This window comes from Hippopotamus amphibius, chromosome 17 (assembly GCF_030028045.1).
Source record: "Hippopotamus amphibius kiboko isolate mHipAmp2 chromosome 17, mHipAmp2.hap2, whole genome shotgun sequence".
Lineage (NCBI taxonomy): Eukaryota > Metazoa > Chordata > Mammalia > Artiodactyla > Hippopotamidae > Hippopotamus > Hippopotamus amphibius.
This window is the reverse complement of record NC_080202.1, coordinates 44,655,431-44,666,603: the sequence shown is the minus strand read 5'-3', so window position 1 is coordinate 44,666,603 and position 11,173 is coordinate 44,655,431. Positions and strand designations below refer to the sequence as shown.

The 11,173-nt window shown below is 57.5% G+C and overlaps 2 protein-coding genes across 3 annotated transcripts; one reads left to right on the top strand and one right to left on the bottom strand.

Annotated features, from left to right (window-relative positions):
* The first annotated feature begins 1,348 nt into the window (after positions 1-1,348).
* On the top strand, positions 1,349-4,907 carry TMEM101 (transmembrane protein 101). Of its 2 annotated transcripts, none has more exons than XM_057717095.1 (4): positions 1,349-1,511; positions 1,837-2,017; positions 2,920-3,066; positions 3,848-4,907. In XM_057717095.1, the coding sequence occupies exons 1-4, from the start codon at positions 1,375-1,377 to the stop codon at positions 4,154-4,156; spliced, it is 774 nt and encodes a 257-aa protein (XP_057573078.1). In that variant the 5' UTR covers positions 1,349-1,374; the 3' UTR covers positions 4,157-4,907. The 2 variants fall into 2 exon arrangements, with proteins under 2 accessions (XP_057573078.1, XP_057573080.1); XM_057717097.1 differs by having other exon boundaries at positions 3,799-4,174.
* A 999-nt stretch (positions 4,908-5,906) lies between these two features.
* NAGS (N-acetylglutamate synthase) lies at positions 5,907-10,806 on the bottom strand. The gene is made up of 7 exons (XM_057717094.1): positions 10,376-10,806; positions 9,537-9,811; positions 9,209-9,422; positions 8,730-8,910; positions 8,007-8,178; positions 7,726-7,908; positions 5,907-6,522 (listed from the first exon to the last, which is right to left on the bottom strand). The coding sequence occupies exons 1-7, from the start codon at positions 10,790-10,792 to the stop codon at positions 6,369-6,371; spliced, it is 1,596 nt and encodes a 531-aa protein (XP_057573077.1). The 5' UTR covers positions 10,793-10,806; the 3' UTR covers positions 5,907-6,368.
* Between the last annotated feature and the right edge of the window lie 367 nt (positions 10,807-11,173).

The following is an 11,173-nucleotide window of genomic DNA, read 5'->3' as shown; positions in this document are numbered from 1 at the left end:
TTGTGGCTCACGGGCTTATTTGCTCCTTGGCATGTGGGATTGTCCCAGACCAGGGATTGAACCCATGTCCCCTGCATTGAGAGGCAGATTCTAAACCACTGTGCTACCAGGGAAGCCCTGACTGGGAATTTTAAATTCATACTGTCAGAAATGCTACTTGGACATGAGCGCCCTCTCCCCTCCCCAGGAAAGTGGAAACAGACCTGAATTGCCTAGTGGAAGTGCTTGTAGAGTGTTAATTTGAACATTAGAAGATAAATTTGTATGTTGCAGGGTGGTAGGGGGGTGCAGGAAGATGGGGGGGAGGGTGGCTTTGTGGTGGCAATCCCAGAGTGCCCAGAACTTTTGCTTATTTATTTATTCAAGAAATGATTACTGAGACAAGAAATAGTGGTAACACCTTTTTGTTCCTTTATTTATCTATTGGGCACACATTTCCTGAACGCTTCCTGTCTTCTAGGCCCTGAGGATGTAATGGTAAACAGAAACCAGACACTGTCCTTGCTCTGATGGAACTCACAATCTAGTGTTAATCTTGTCATCAACAACAAAGAAATCACAAATATATAATTGCCAATGTGCTAAGTGATTCAAAGAAAGGGTACCTAATGGTTATGAGCACAAAAAATAGAGGAGCTGAGAACAAACAGCGCCAAAGGAGAAGTGGGGAAGAGCAGTCGGAAGCCCGGTTCAGCTAAACTGACAAAAGGTGGTAGTCTGGGCTACAGTGGGAGCATTGGAACTGGAGAAATGGACTACCTGAGATGTCCCATATGTCCACATCAGATCTCTCTTCTTTCAGGGGACAGAAGAAAGGCAGACCAAGACCAAACTTCTCTACCAGTGGCTCTTAGAAGAATCTCTTACTTTAAACTTAAACAGAAGCAGAGGGATTTCCTCTAGAGTGTGTGTGTGTCTGCCCGCGTTGTGTACACCATTTATTGAACCCCTACTATGTGCTAGGACCAACACTGTCACACTTACATCTCACAATAACCCTGTGAGGTAGATGTCATCCCCGTTTCCCAGATGAATCTTGGAAAGTGTAGGAGGCATGCCTAAAGTCACAGGGTTGCGTTAGGGTTGGGCCCATGTTTAGCTGCATTCAAAGGCTAGTTTGCTTACTGTTCCTTCCTCTACTCTAGTTTTCAATTTCGCAGCTACAAGCAGGAACCCTTGAGCCTCCATGGGCAGAAGGAAAGACTGAACCCTGCACCTAGAACATTTCGTTCGGTCCAGAACTAGAGAGCGAGAGCTTTGTTTCCGGACGGAAGGGGGAAAAACACCCCGCGAGACCCGGAAGTTGCGCGTTGCGTCCTCGCGCCGGCCTCCTTGGCCGCGGGGTGAGGCCGCGGCGGACTGCCCTTCCTCAAGATGGCGTCAAAGATGGGTTCGCGACGGTGGATGCTGCAGCTGATCATGCAGTTGGGTTCGGTGCTGCTCACACGCTGCCCCTTCTGGGGCTGCTTCAGCCAGCTCATGCTGTACGCTGAGAGGGCTGAGGCGCGCCGGTGAGCGGGCCCGTGCGGCCGCCGAACGCGGTGGGGGCGGTCCGGCCGGTCCCAGGAAAGGGGGTGCGGTGAGGTGGGGAAGAAGCTGCGGCCCAGAAATTGGGACCTTTTGACTGGGAGGAATTGGGACCTTGGACTTGTTAGGGACTCTGGTCCGGAGCAAGGTGGGCATCGAGCGTGGTGTGGGGGTCCTAGCCCTGAGAGGGGGCTCTGGTTTGGGGAAGAAGTGGAGCTTGCGGGAGCCCAAGGGGTCTCAAGGTTCTTCCTCCCACTTCATTCTGTGCTTCATTCTGACCTCGTTCCTTCCCCCTCTCTCGGCTTGCAGGAAGCCAGATATCCCAGTGCCCTACCTGTACTTCGACATGGGGGCGGCCGTGCTGTGCGCTAGCTTCATGTCCTTTGGAGTGAAGCGCCGCTGGTTCGCGCTGGGGGCCGCTCTCCAGCTGGCCATTAGCACCTATGCCGCCTACATCGGGGGCTACGTCCACTACGGGGACTGGCTGAAGGTGAGCGCCTCGGCCCTAGATGGGACTTGGTTGGGGTGATGGGGAGCCAATGCCCGGGACAGTTAGCCAGTGCCCGGGACAGTTGGGCAATGCCTGGTGCTAGCCAGGAGCACAGTGCGAAGCCTCGGAAGGCTAAACCCCCAGGCCTGTAGAGGTTATTACAGACCTAAAGAATGGAAGGACCTTAGAGACCACACAGAACTCCCCTTCAGAGTGTGGAAACTGAGGTCCAGAGATGGGAAACAGACTTTCCCAAAGTTACACCACAGTTAGCATTACAGGTGGGACCAGAACCCAGGTCACCTGGTTCCCAGAACCCTTTAAACCATTAGTTTAGTAATCTCAGACTCAGGGGGCGAAAGGGACTTTAGAGAGTACCTGGTCCACCCATCCAATTTTATGAAATTTATCTAATCCTAGGGAAGCATTTAAGCCTGTAGATGCCAGGACCTGTGGCAGGCACTACAGCCTTAGAGGTAAGCCTGGACCAAGGCATTACCCTCAAGGAATGGACTGTCAGTCCAGTAGGGGAGGCAGATGTATGAATAGCTATAGTGAGATCAATGGTTGGCTTATGGAACAGTGTATACTGTATAGCAGAAAGAACATGGGACTTCGAGCAGACCTGGGGGTGGGGAGGGGGGCAACGCTTGGTATCTGGGATCTGCCACTTACTTTCTGCAGGACCTTGGATAATTTTATTAACCCCTCTGGGCCTCAGTTTCCACTTCTGATAAGAAGAATTATCTATCTCTGCTCTATCTGCCCACCACACTTGGAAACGGGAAGAGGGTTCATCAGACGGAATGGGATGTGTAGAGATGGGCAGTTCTTTGCTCGGGGCAGCCAGGAGAAGTGTGGTGGCTTCAGTTCCTGACTGGGGTCCCCTCGCCTCGGCCTAGGTCCGTATGTACTCGCGCACAGTTGCCATCATTGGTGGCTTTCTGGTGCTGGCCAGCGGTGCTGGGGAGCTGTACCGTCGGAAACCCCGCAGCCGTTCCCTCCAGTCCACCGGCCAGGTCTTCCTGGGCATCTACCTCATCTGCGTGGTAGGTTGGGGGAGTGTTGGCTGGAGGTGCTTGACTGGGAGTGAGATGTGAGCCCATGCCTGGTACCTGGCAGAACCCAGGGAGGTGGGCAGAACGAGGCCTTGCATGTAGTTCCTGATGGCCTGGCTCTCGGCAGTTGCCCACGCTAACTTCTGGGCCTCGGGGGCCCTTTAAATGCCTGAGACCTGGCTGAGAGTCCCTTCTTCCAACATTATTGCCACTAGGGAGAGAAGAGGAGGGATTGACCATTCAGTCCCAAGCCTGAGAGCCAGGAGAACAAGCAGGACTGGTCCTCTCATGGCTTCAGCCCCCAGAGGACTGGGAGAGGGGACAAAGGAGAGGTTTGGTAGAGTTCAGGTCCCAGATGGGACTCTGCCACTTAGAACTGATGGGGCTGCCTAGCGTAGCCAGTTACGTCCTCCCTGGTGCTAGGGAAGGCCAGTGTGGATGGGGACATGGAAAGGCCCCAAGTCACTTGGCTTCATCTTAGTTTCTGGGCACTATCTCCCATGCGCAGAGCTCTGTATTCAGAGGTGAGAGCCCCGGTCTGACTGTGGAACCGCCTCCCTTCTGAGCCCCCAGGATGAGGAGAGACAGAGGCCCTAACCTCATGGAGCTCCTAGGCTGAGGAGGAGACACAGGCCTTACTTTCAGAAAGCCCCAAATCTGAGAAGGGAGTCAGAAGGCCACCTTGTAGGGGCTGGCTTGCATCTCAGGGGTGGCCTTCCCCAGACAGGCTCCTCAGCCTGTTGGAGGGCCTTAGAGGACGGTGTGTCTCCAGGCCTACTCGCTGCAGCACAGCAAGGAGGACCGGCTGGCGTATCTGAACCATCTCCCAGGAGGGGAGCTGATGATCCAGCTCTTCTTCGTGCTGTATGGTGTCCTGGCCCTGGCCTTCCTGTCAGGCTACTACGTGACCCTGGCTGCCCAGATCTTGGCTGTACTGCTGCCCCCGGTCATGCTGCTCATTGATGGCAATGTTGCCTATTGGCACAACACGCGGCGCGTTGAGTTCTGGAACCAGATGAAGCTGCTTGGAGAGAGTGTGGGCATCTTCGGGGCGGCTGTCATCCTGGCCACTGACGGCTGAGTTGCACAGCGGGAGTCACTGAGATGGGTGTAGGGAGCCACTGAGGGCCACTCTGCCTCCCTCCTTGCTGGCCCAGTTATGTTTATTTATGCTTTTTGGTCTATTTGTTTGATCCTTTGTGTTATGTGTGCGCGTGCGCGCGCGTGTGTGTGTGTGTGTGTGTGTGTGTGTGTGTGTGTGTGTGTGTTGGTAACAGGCAGGCCTCTTCCCCAGTTCCTGGGCTCAGGCCTTGGTGGGGTGGGAGCCCTGATGACTGCCTTACAACTTTCTTTTTCCTGTTCCTTATGAGGCGTGCTGAAGCCAGCTGCTGCCCTGGGGCTCCTGTCACAGGGAAGGAGTAAGGCAGGGTTAGGGTGGGGGTACTGAGAGTGGGAGACAGAGGAAGGAAGACAGAACCGGAAATGAGCCAATGTGAAAAATCCTTTTTGAACCTGGCAGATGCAGATAGGCTCGCCCGTGCTTTTCTGAGACTGAGTGAGTGTGCGTGTTGACACGTGGATCAGGCCCAGGAGGAGCAGAGGGGCTGGGCGCCACAGAAGCCATGTGGGCTCTCAGGGTGTGCCAGGGGCAGAAACAGCACTAGCTGTCACCTACCTTGAGGGCAGAGCAGGCCCCAGTCTACTTGGGGGTGTGCAGGGGTGGGGCAGGCAGCGGCCAGCTTCCTGCCTCTGGCCTTCTGTTTCCAGCTCCATGGTTGGCCTGGTGGGGATGAGTGCCCTCCCAAACACCAGACCACACAGTCCTCCAAAAATAAACATTTTATATAGACGTTTGGCTGTGCTTCTCTGTTCTCCCCACGGGGCACTTTGCCATTGGCTGGGATTGATCTCGGGTTTCTTGAAAGACCACATCTGGTTAAGCCCCACCTTGATCCGCCCATGATCTTTCCCCTGCTCTGAGAGTTCCCACAGTCCTTTGGCTCTTTTTTCAAGAGTCTCTGAATGCTCCCTGTAGGACATGCTTTGACCTTTCACTTCAGTCCCTCTTGTGGCTTGTCTTTTCCTCCCCACTTCGTGCCAGTTCTTTTTGAAGAGATCTCTGGTGAGGGCAGCTAGAGGGAGAGAACTGATATTAAGTGTCCACTATAAGGCCGAGAAGTTTTCATTTCACAGATGAGGAAATGGAGGCTCAGAGAAGGTGAGCAGCTTGCCTCAAGCCATAGAGCTGCATTCTAGGTCAGATTTGTCTAATGCCCACACCCAGATGTGTACTCAACACCACCACTCTCCTGAGGGAAGACAGGCTGCTCGCGGGGTTTGGTTGTGTCACAGCAGCCCCTGGTATGCCATGGTCACCCTCTCTCTTCTCGTCCAGACACCTCCTGACAGAAAGTAGCCCCAGCAGCCAGTGTGGTGCCTGGTACATCGTGGGGGTCAAAAATATCGAATGAAACCTCGGGCTTTGGACTCCTGCCCGTCTGAGCTGTTCTGCTCCTGCAAGGATGGAGACACAACCTCCAGGGGGGCCTAGGGGAAAACACCCAAGTCTGGGCTTGGCCCTGAGCCCTGCCTGGAAAGGAAGCTGGGGCTGCTGTCAGTCTGGTCTGTCACATGGAAGATACTTTCTAACTAAGGGGTAGGGGAGCCCCTCTGGGGCCTGCTGACAGCTGGATGAGGGAGGCGGTGGCAGCATTCATCCCAGGGCCTCAGCCTCATTTAGCTCCTGTCTTCCCTCTAGAAAGAGGTTCCCCAACCCTCAAGATCTTGCTCCCAGAGGGTCACTGCTGATTTCCTTTCAAGTGTGAGCTGACTTTCAGACAAGTATTTTCATTTTAATCAAGACCTCCTGAAAAGTTGCAAGATCCGAAGGAATTAAAATGAATGGTGGAATATCAGGCAGATGTGGGTGATATTTTGGGCATGGGGGCCTCAAAACAGCACAGAGGCCGCAGACACTGACCCACCATTAAGCCTTGGGTAGAGCCCTCGAAGGCAAGCCCTCCTCCCCCCAAATCCCTAGACTGAAAATTCAGGGCCATCTGGTTGTGGCTTTGGAGCAAGTAGGGGTTCTCAGGCAGGCCCGTTTCCTTCCTGCACTTGTCTTCACTTGGGTGCCCCCCTATGGGCAGGGTAGAGTCGGGGCTGCTGCCTCCTCTGCAGATCACTCAGCCAACAAGCCTGGTCTGGCCTGCGGCTGCCTCAGGTCACCTCCAGCAGGCATGGCTTTTGGTTCACCCTGGCTGTCCCAGGGCCTGCAGGGCCGGTAGAGAGGGTCAGCTGCCTGGGTCAGAAGCCAGCTTGCAGAATGAGTCTGGCAGCCCCTTGGCATGGTTGACCAGCTCATAAGAGTCCCGGATGTCGGCCAGGCCAAACCAGAAGAAGATCCAATGCTTGTTGGAGAAGCTGCCGTCACTGTGTCTGAAGTACCTGGTGAGGGTGGGAGGTAGGTTTTAGGCAAGGCCAGTGCTCAATACTCACTGGTTCATTTATTGAGGACCTACGACAGGCATACCTCGTTTTACTGCGTTTCACTTTACTGTGCTTTGCAGATACTGCGTTTTTTACAAATTGAAGGTTTGTGGCAACCCTATGTGGAGCAAGTTTATCAGTGTCATTTTTCCAACAGCGTTTGCTCGCTTCGTGTCTCTATGTCACATTTTGGTAATTCTTGAAACATTTCAAACCCTCCACCAGCAAAAAGATGACTACTCACTGATGGTGATGGTTAGCAGTTTTTAGCAATAAAAGTATTTTAAGATTAAGGTATGTACATATTTTATGTAGGATTTTTGACATAATGCTATTGCACACTTAATAGACTACAGTAGAGTGTAAATATAATTTTTATATATACTGGGAAACCAAAATATTCATGTGATTTGCTTTATTGCAATATTCGATTTATTGTGGAGGTCTGGAACCAAACTGGCAGTCTCTGTGGGGTATGCCTATACATTCTGGACACTGCTAGGACCTGCAGTCTGTAATCTGATTTTATCCTCATAGCATCAGCCAGTAGCCTGGTGTTGTTATGCTCTTTTCATAGAGAAGCAGCTAAGGCTCAGAGAAGTTAGCTAACTTGCCACAGTCACACATCTAGGAGGGTTAGAGTGAAGCCCTCTTTTGCTCTCTCCACACTGCTCTAGCTGTGCAGCCAGGGGAGGGGTTCTTGTTCACTTCTTGATGCCCATAGAGCAGGGTAGTGGGGGATGAGGGGATAATTGCAGAAGGAAAAAGATGAGGGAGTGTTGCACTGGAGAGGCAATAGGGCTGGGGTCAGAGCTTGGCCAATGGGGCCTGGAATAGAGCCCCAAGGGGCTGGATTTCTCCAGACCCTGGGAGAAGCAGGCTGCGAGCGGGGTGGAGAGTGTCTTCAAGGAATCTACCATAGCAGGGCAGAGCCAGGTTAGGTGTGCTCTGCCTCTAGGGAAATCTCAGGCTCCGTGTGTGGTCTGTTCCCAGGGTAGAGCCGGGCCACACTGAGCTGGCCGTTTCCTTTGGGGAAGGATGGCTAATGAAAGAAGGGGAAGTCCAGCCTCTCTGGCTGGTGGAGCCCGGGCGTGGCTGGCGAGAGCTGGAGAGGAGAGTGCGGGCGGGGCCCAGCCCAGAGCCGGGAGGGGCGGGACCTACCAGGGATTGATGGGGTTGGTGACCCGGGAGCGCCAGAAAAGCGTCTGCAGGTCCCGCCGCAGGCGCTCCCACAGCATCTGGCCGGAGCCTTGGCCCTGGCGGCTGGAGCTCACCACAAACTTGTCTAGATACGGGGTGCCCCCCAGTACGGGCTCCGTGGTCAGAATGGCGGCCGCGTTGTACCTGGCGCAGCGGGGGAGAGGCAGGCTGGGACCTCTCTCTGGCCCAAAGCTCCCCGGCTCTGTCCCTTGGTCCCTGCCCTCCGCGGCCCGAAGGCTCACCCCTCAGAGATGTAGACGGAGTGCAGCCTTGGGCGCAGCGAGGCCAAGTAGTCGTCCCGGAGCTTTTTGCCGAAGCTGGCGTTGACCAGGTTCACTAGGCGGCCCTGGTCCAGGCTGTCCAGGCTGCGCACTCGCAGCATCCGCTCGACGTTCTTGAACAGGGTCCCGGACCCTGGGGGTGGGATGGAGGTGGAGGGTTTAATTCAGCCCGAGATCCAGGTCCCCTCCACTCCTCCGTTTGCGCAGACTGGTAGGGGTTCCAGATAGGACAGGGGCTGATGGGACAAGTACCCTCTTTGGGAGCTCTCAATGAGACGCTTCCTGTGGTCTGCATAGATTTGTACGCGATTTTCACTCAGGGAAATGCTTTTCCCAGGCAGCTGGTCCCTCAAGTTCCGAGCATCGCCTGTAGGCCCACCTACTTTCCTTAGTCCTGCCTACCCTAGCCCTCCCCCTGCCCGGATCCCGCCCACCCATCCAAACCCCGCCCACTTTTCCCAGCTCTGCCCCTTCCACCTGGTGCCGCTGGGTCTGTGGTTCCTCCCACCCACCCAAGTCCCGCCCAACTATCTAGTTCCACCCAGTTCTAGCCCACGCCGGACCACCTCCTTGCTCACCTCCCCCAGGTTTGGCAGGAGCAGGAAGCCTTTACTGTGGCGTTCCCTAAGGCTTCCTCACTACGGCTTCCCCAAACCCCCGCGCGCCCCCCGCCCCGGCCCTCACCCTTGTTGCTGAAGAGCTCGGTGAGCAGCATCCTGGCGTCGGTGATGGCGGCTGAGGAGTGATGGGGCAGGCGGCTGAGCACGTCCGCGATGAGCCGGATCTGCTGCCGCTCTTTGGTGCTCACCCACTCGGCGTTGGTCACCAGGTCCAGGTCGGTGGGCAAGTTCACGTTACTCAGGACCTATGTCCAGGACGAGGGGGTGAGCCTCCCACCAGCAGCCGGACAAGGTCTGCGTCCCCGCCCCACGGACCTCTCCTCGCTGACACCTTTTCCCTTACTGCCTCCCGCAGTCCTCGGCCAGGGAGGACTCCGCTCTGAGCACATAGGCTGAGTCCCTCCCTCACACTCCATTCCCGATCCATGCGGCTTGAGAGAGAGTGTCTCTGGGGCCCGTGAGGGAGGCGTGCAGTGGGCGCAAGAGAGGGGCTCATCCAGGCGCAGAGTCTCGGGGAGTGGGTTCCGGAAGGGGGAAACGCACCTTGTGACTGCTGTCATGCAGGCCGCCCGTGGTGTTGAGGAAGATGATTTTGGTGGGCCGCAGCGCCTTGGCCAGGGACGCGGTCACCTCCAGCGAGTCCAGGAGCACGGACCGGCGCGCGGCTGTCTCCCCGATGGGGCACAGGATGGGAATGCTTCCCGACTCTAGGCACCACTGTAGCAGGTCAGTCTCCACGGAGACGATACCTCCATAGCTGTGGGCCAGACGTGGTGCTCAAGGAGGTCGCCTCCAGGCCCCGCGGGCCTGGGGCTGGGCGGGCGGAGTAGCGTGATCTGAGGACGCAGGGGCAGGCAGGGTCGGCACTAACCTGGCATGAGGGGCTGGCTCAGCGGCGCCCAGCACCGACCCGCCGCCAAAAAAAGGCACGGCAGTGGCTGCATTGTGCCGCAGGGCGTCCACCAGCACCTTGCATCTCTGGGCAAGCTGTGCCTTGGCCTCCCAGAAGGAAAGACAGCCCGAGGGCGCCGTGGGAGCGGGCAGCCCCAGGACTACCAGCGGCTTCATGTCCATGCGCTGCAGGAAGGCCAGGGCGAAGGCCAGGCTGGATACGGCCTTAGGGCACTTGAGCACCTCCTCATCCACCTGCGAAGGAGTGGGCGTTCAGGGGGCACAACACTGGCCCTGACTTCTGCTGCACCTGCTTGCTGCTACAGCCTGGTCCTGAGGGCCCTCTCGGGGGCCCCCATCCTGCCCAGGAGCTGTCGGGCCCCAGTTCTGGCCACCTGAGCCCACCTGCTCCGCCCTTTGCCCCGTTGGGTCTTGCCATCCTCTTATCTCACACTAGTGTTTCTCCCTCCGCTCCTCCCTGCGACCTTGGACTCTAGGACACCTTAGGGGGGAGGGGTGACGCAGGCGGCTTCTGTCCAGGTTCCCCAATTGCCAACGGAACCCCTAACTGCGCCCAGGATGAGAGGACTTCTCTGGCGCATCACACGTGACGGGCTGGGGACCCCAGGCTCCTCACCCGGGCTGGGCGCGAGACTTTTCGAGGAGTGAGCAGCCTCGCGCGGTCCCGGGCGCTCCTCCCGGCTCCGTGGAGCCGCTTCCTGGTTCCGCTGCGCAGAGTCCGCTGCCATGCCTGGCGACACGTCGCCACACAACCCCCATCCCCTGTCTGTGACCCGGCCGACGCCGGGCTCCGCTCACCTCGATGACGGCGAAGGGCCTGTCCGCAGAGTCGTGGCAGGCCTGGAACTGAGTGAGCCAGTGGCGCGCCTCTCCGGGGCTGGCCCCGCACTGGTTCAAGAAGGCCTGGATGTCCCGCTGCACCAGCGAGCGGCCGGCCGGGGGCCCGGGGGAGTCGGGGGGCACCGGAGGCGCGGGGGGCGGCGTCCACAACGGCTTCTCCGCTGCAGGCAAGTGGGCGGCGCCCTCGGCCTCCTCTCGGGTGGGTTGGGCCGGCACCCAGGCGGTGCTGAGCCGGCGTCCCGGACTGGTGCCCCTGGCCGCCCGCTGCCGCGCGCTGCCGCTGAGCCTCCGGGCGTCCCCAGTGCCTCGGGGGCCGCGCAGCCTCACGCCAGCAGGGGTGGCCAGCAAGGCCCAGGCCAACCGCGCCGTCGCCATGACAACCAAACCAGCTCGCCCCCCCTGCGTGAGACCCTCTGTCCGGAGCTCCTGGCTCTGGGGGCCTCTTAACCTGCAGCGGGGCGGGACTGGGCCGGCCGGGGCGGGGCGCGGAGTTGCCTCAGGGTGCGTTTGAGGAGGGTCAGGCCATGGATCAGAGGGCGGCGCCGACGGGATCCCCCGCCCCTGGGGGGGATGGAACCCACTAGCGAGAGTCACGAGGCCGAGATAAAGGGTGGCTGGGTGTCTTAATCTGCTGCTGAGGCTAGTTCCAGGGAGGGCTCAGGGGACCCAAAGGTGGCTTTGGCTCTCTGCGGGGTCTTTTTTTTTTTTTAATAAACTTATTTATTGGCTGCATTGGGTCTTCGTTGCTGCACCCGG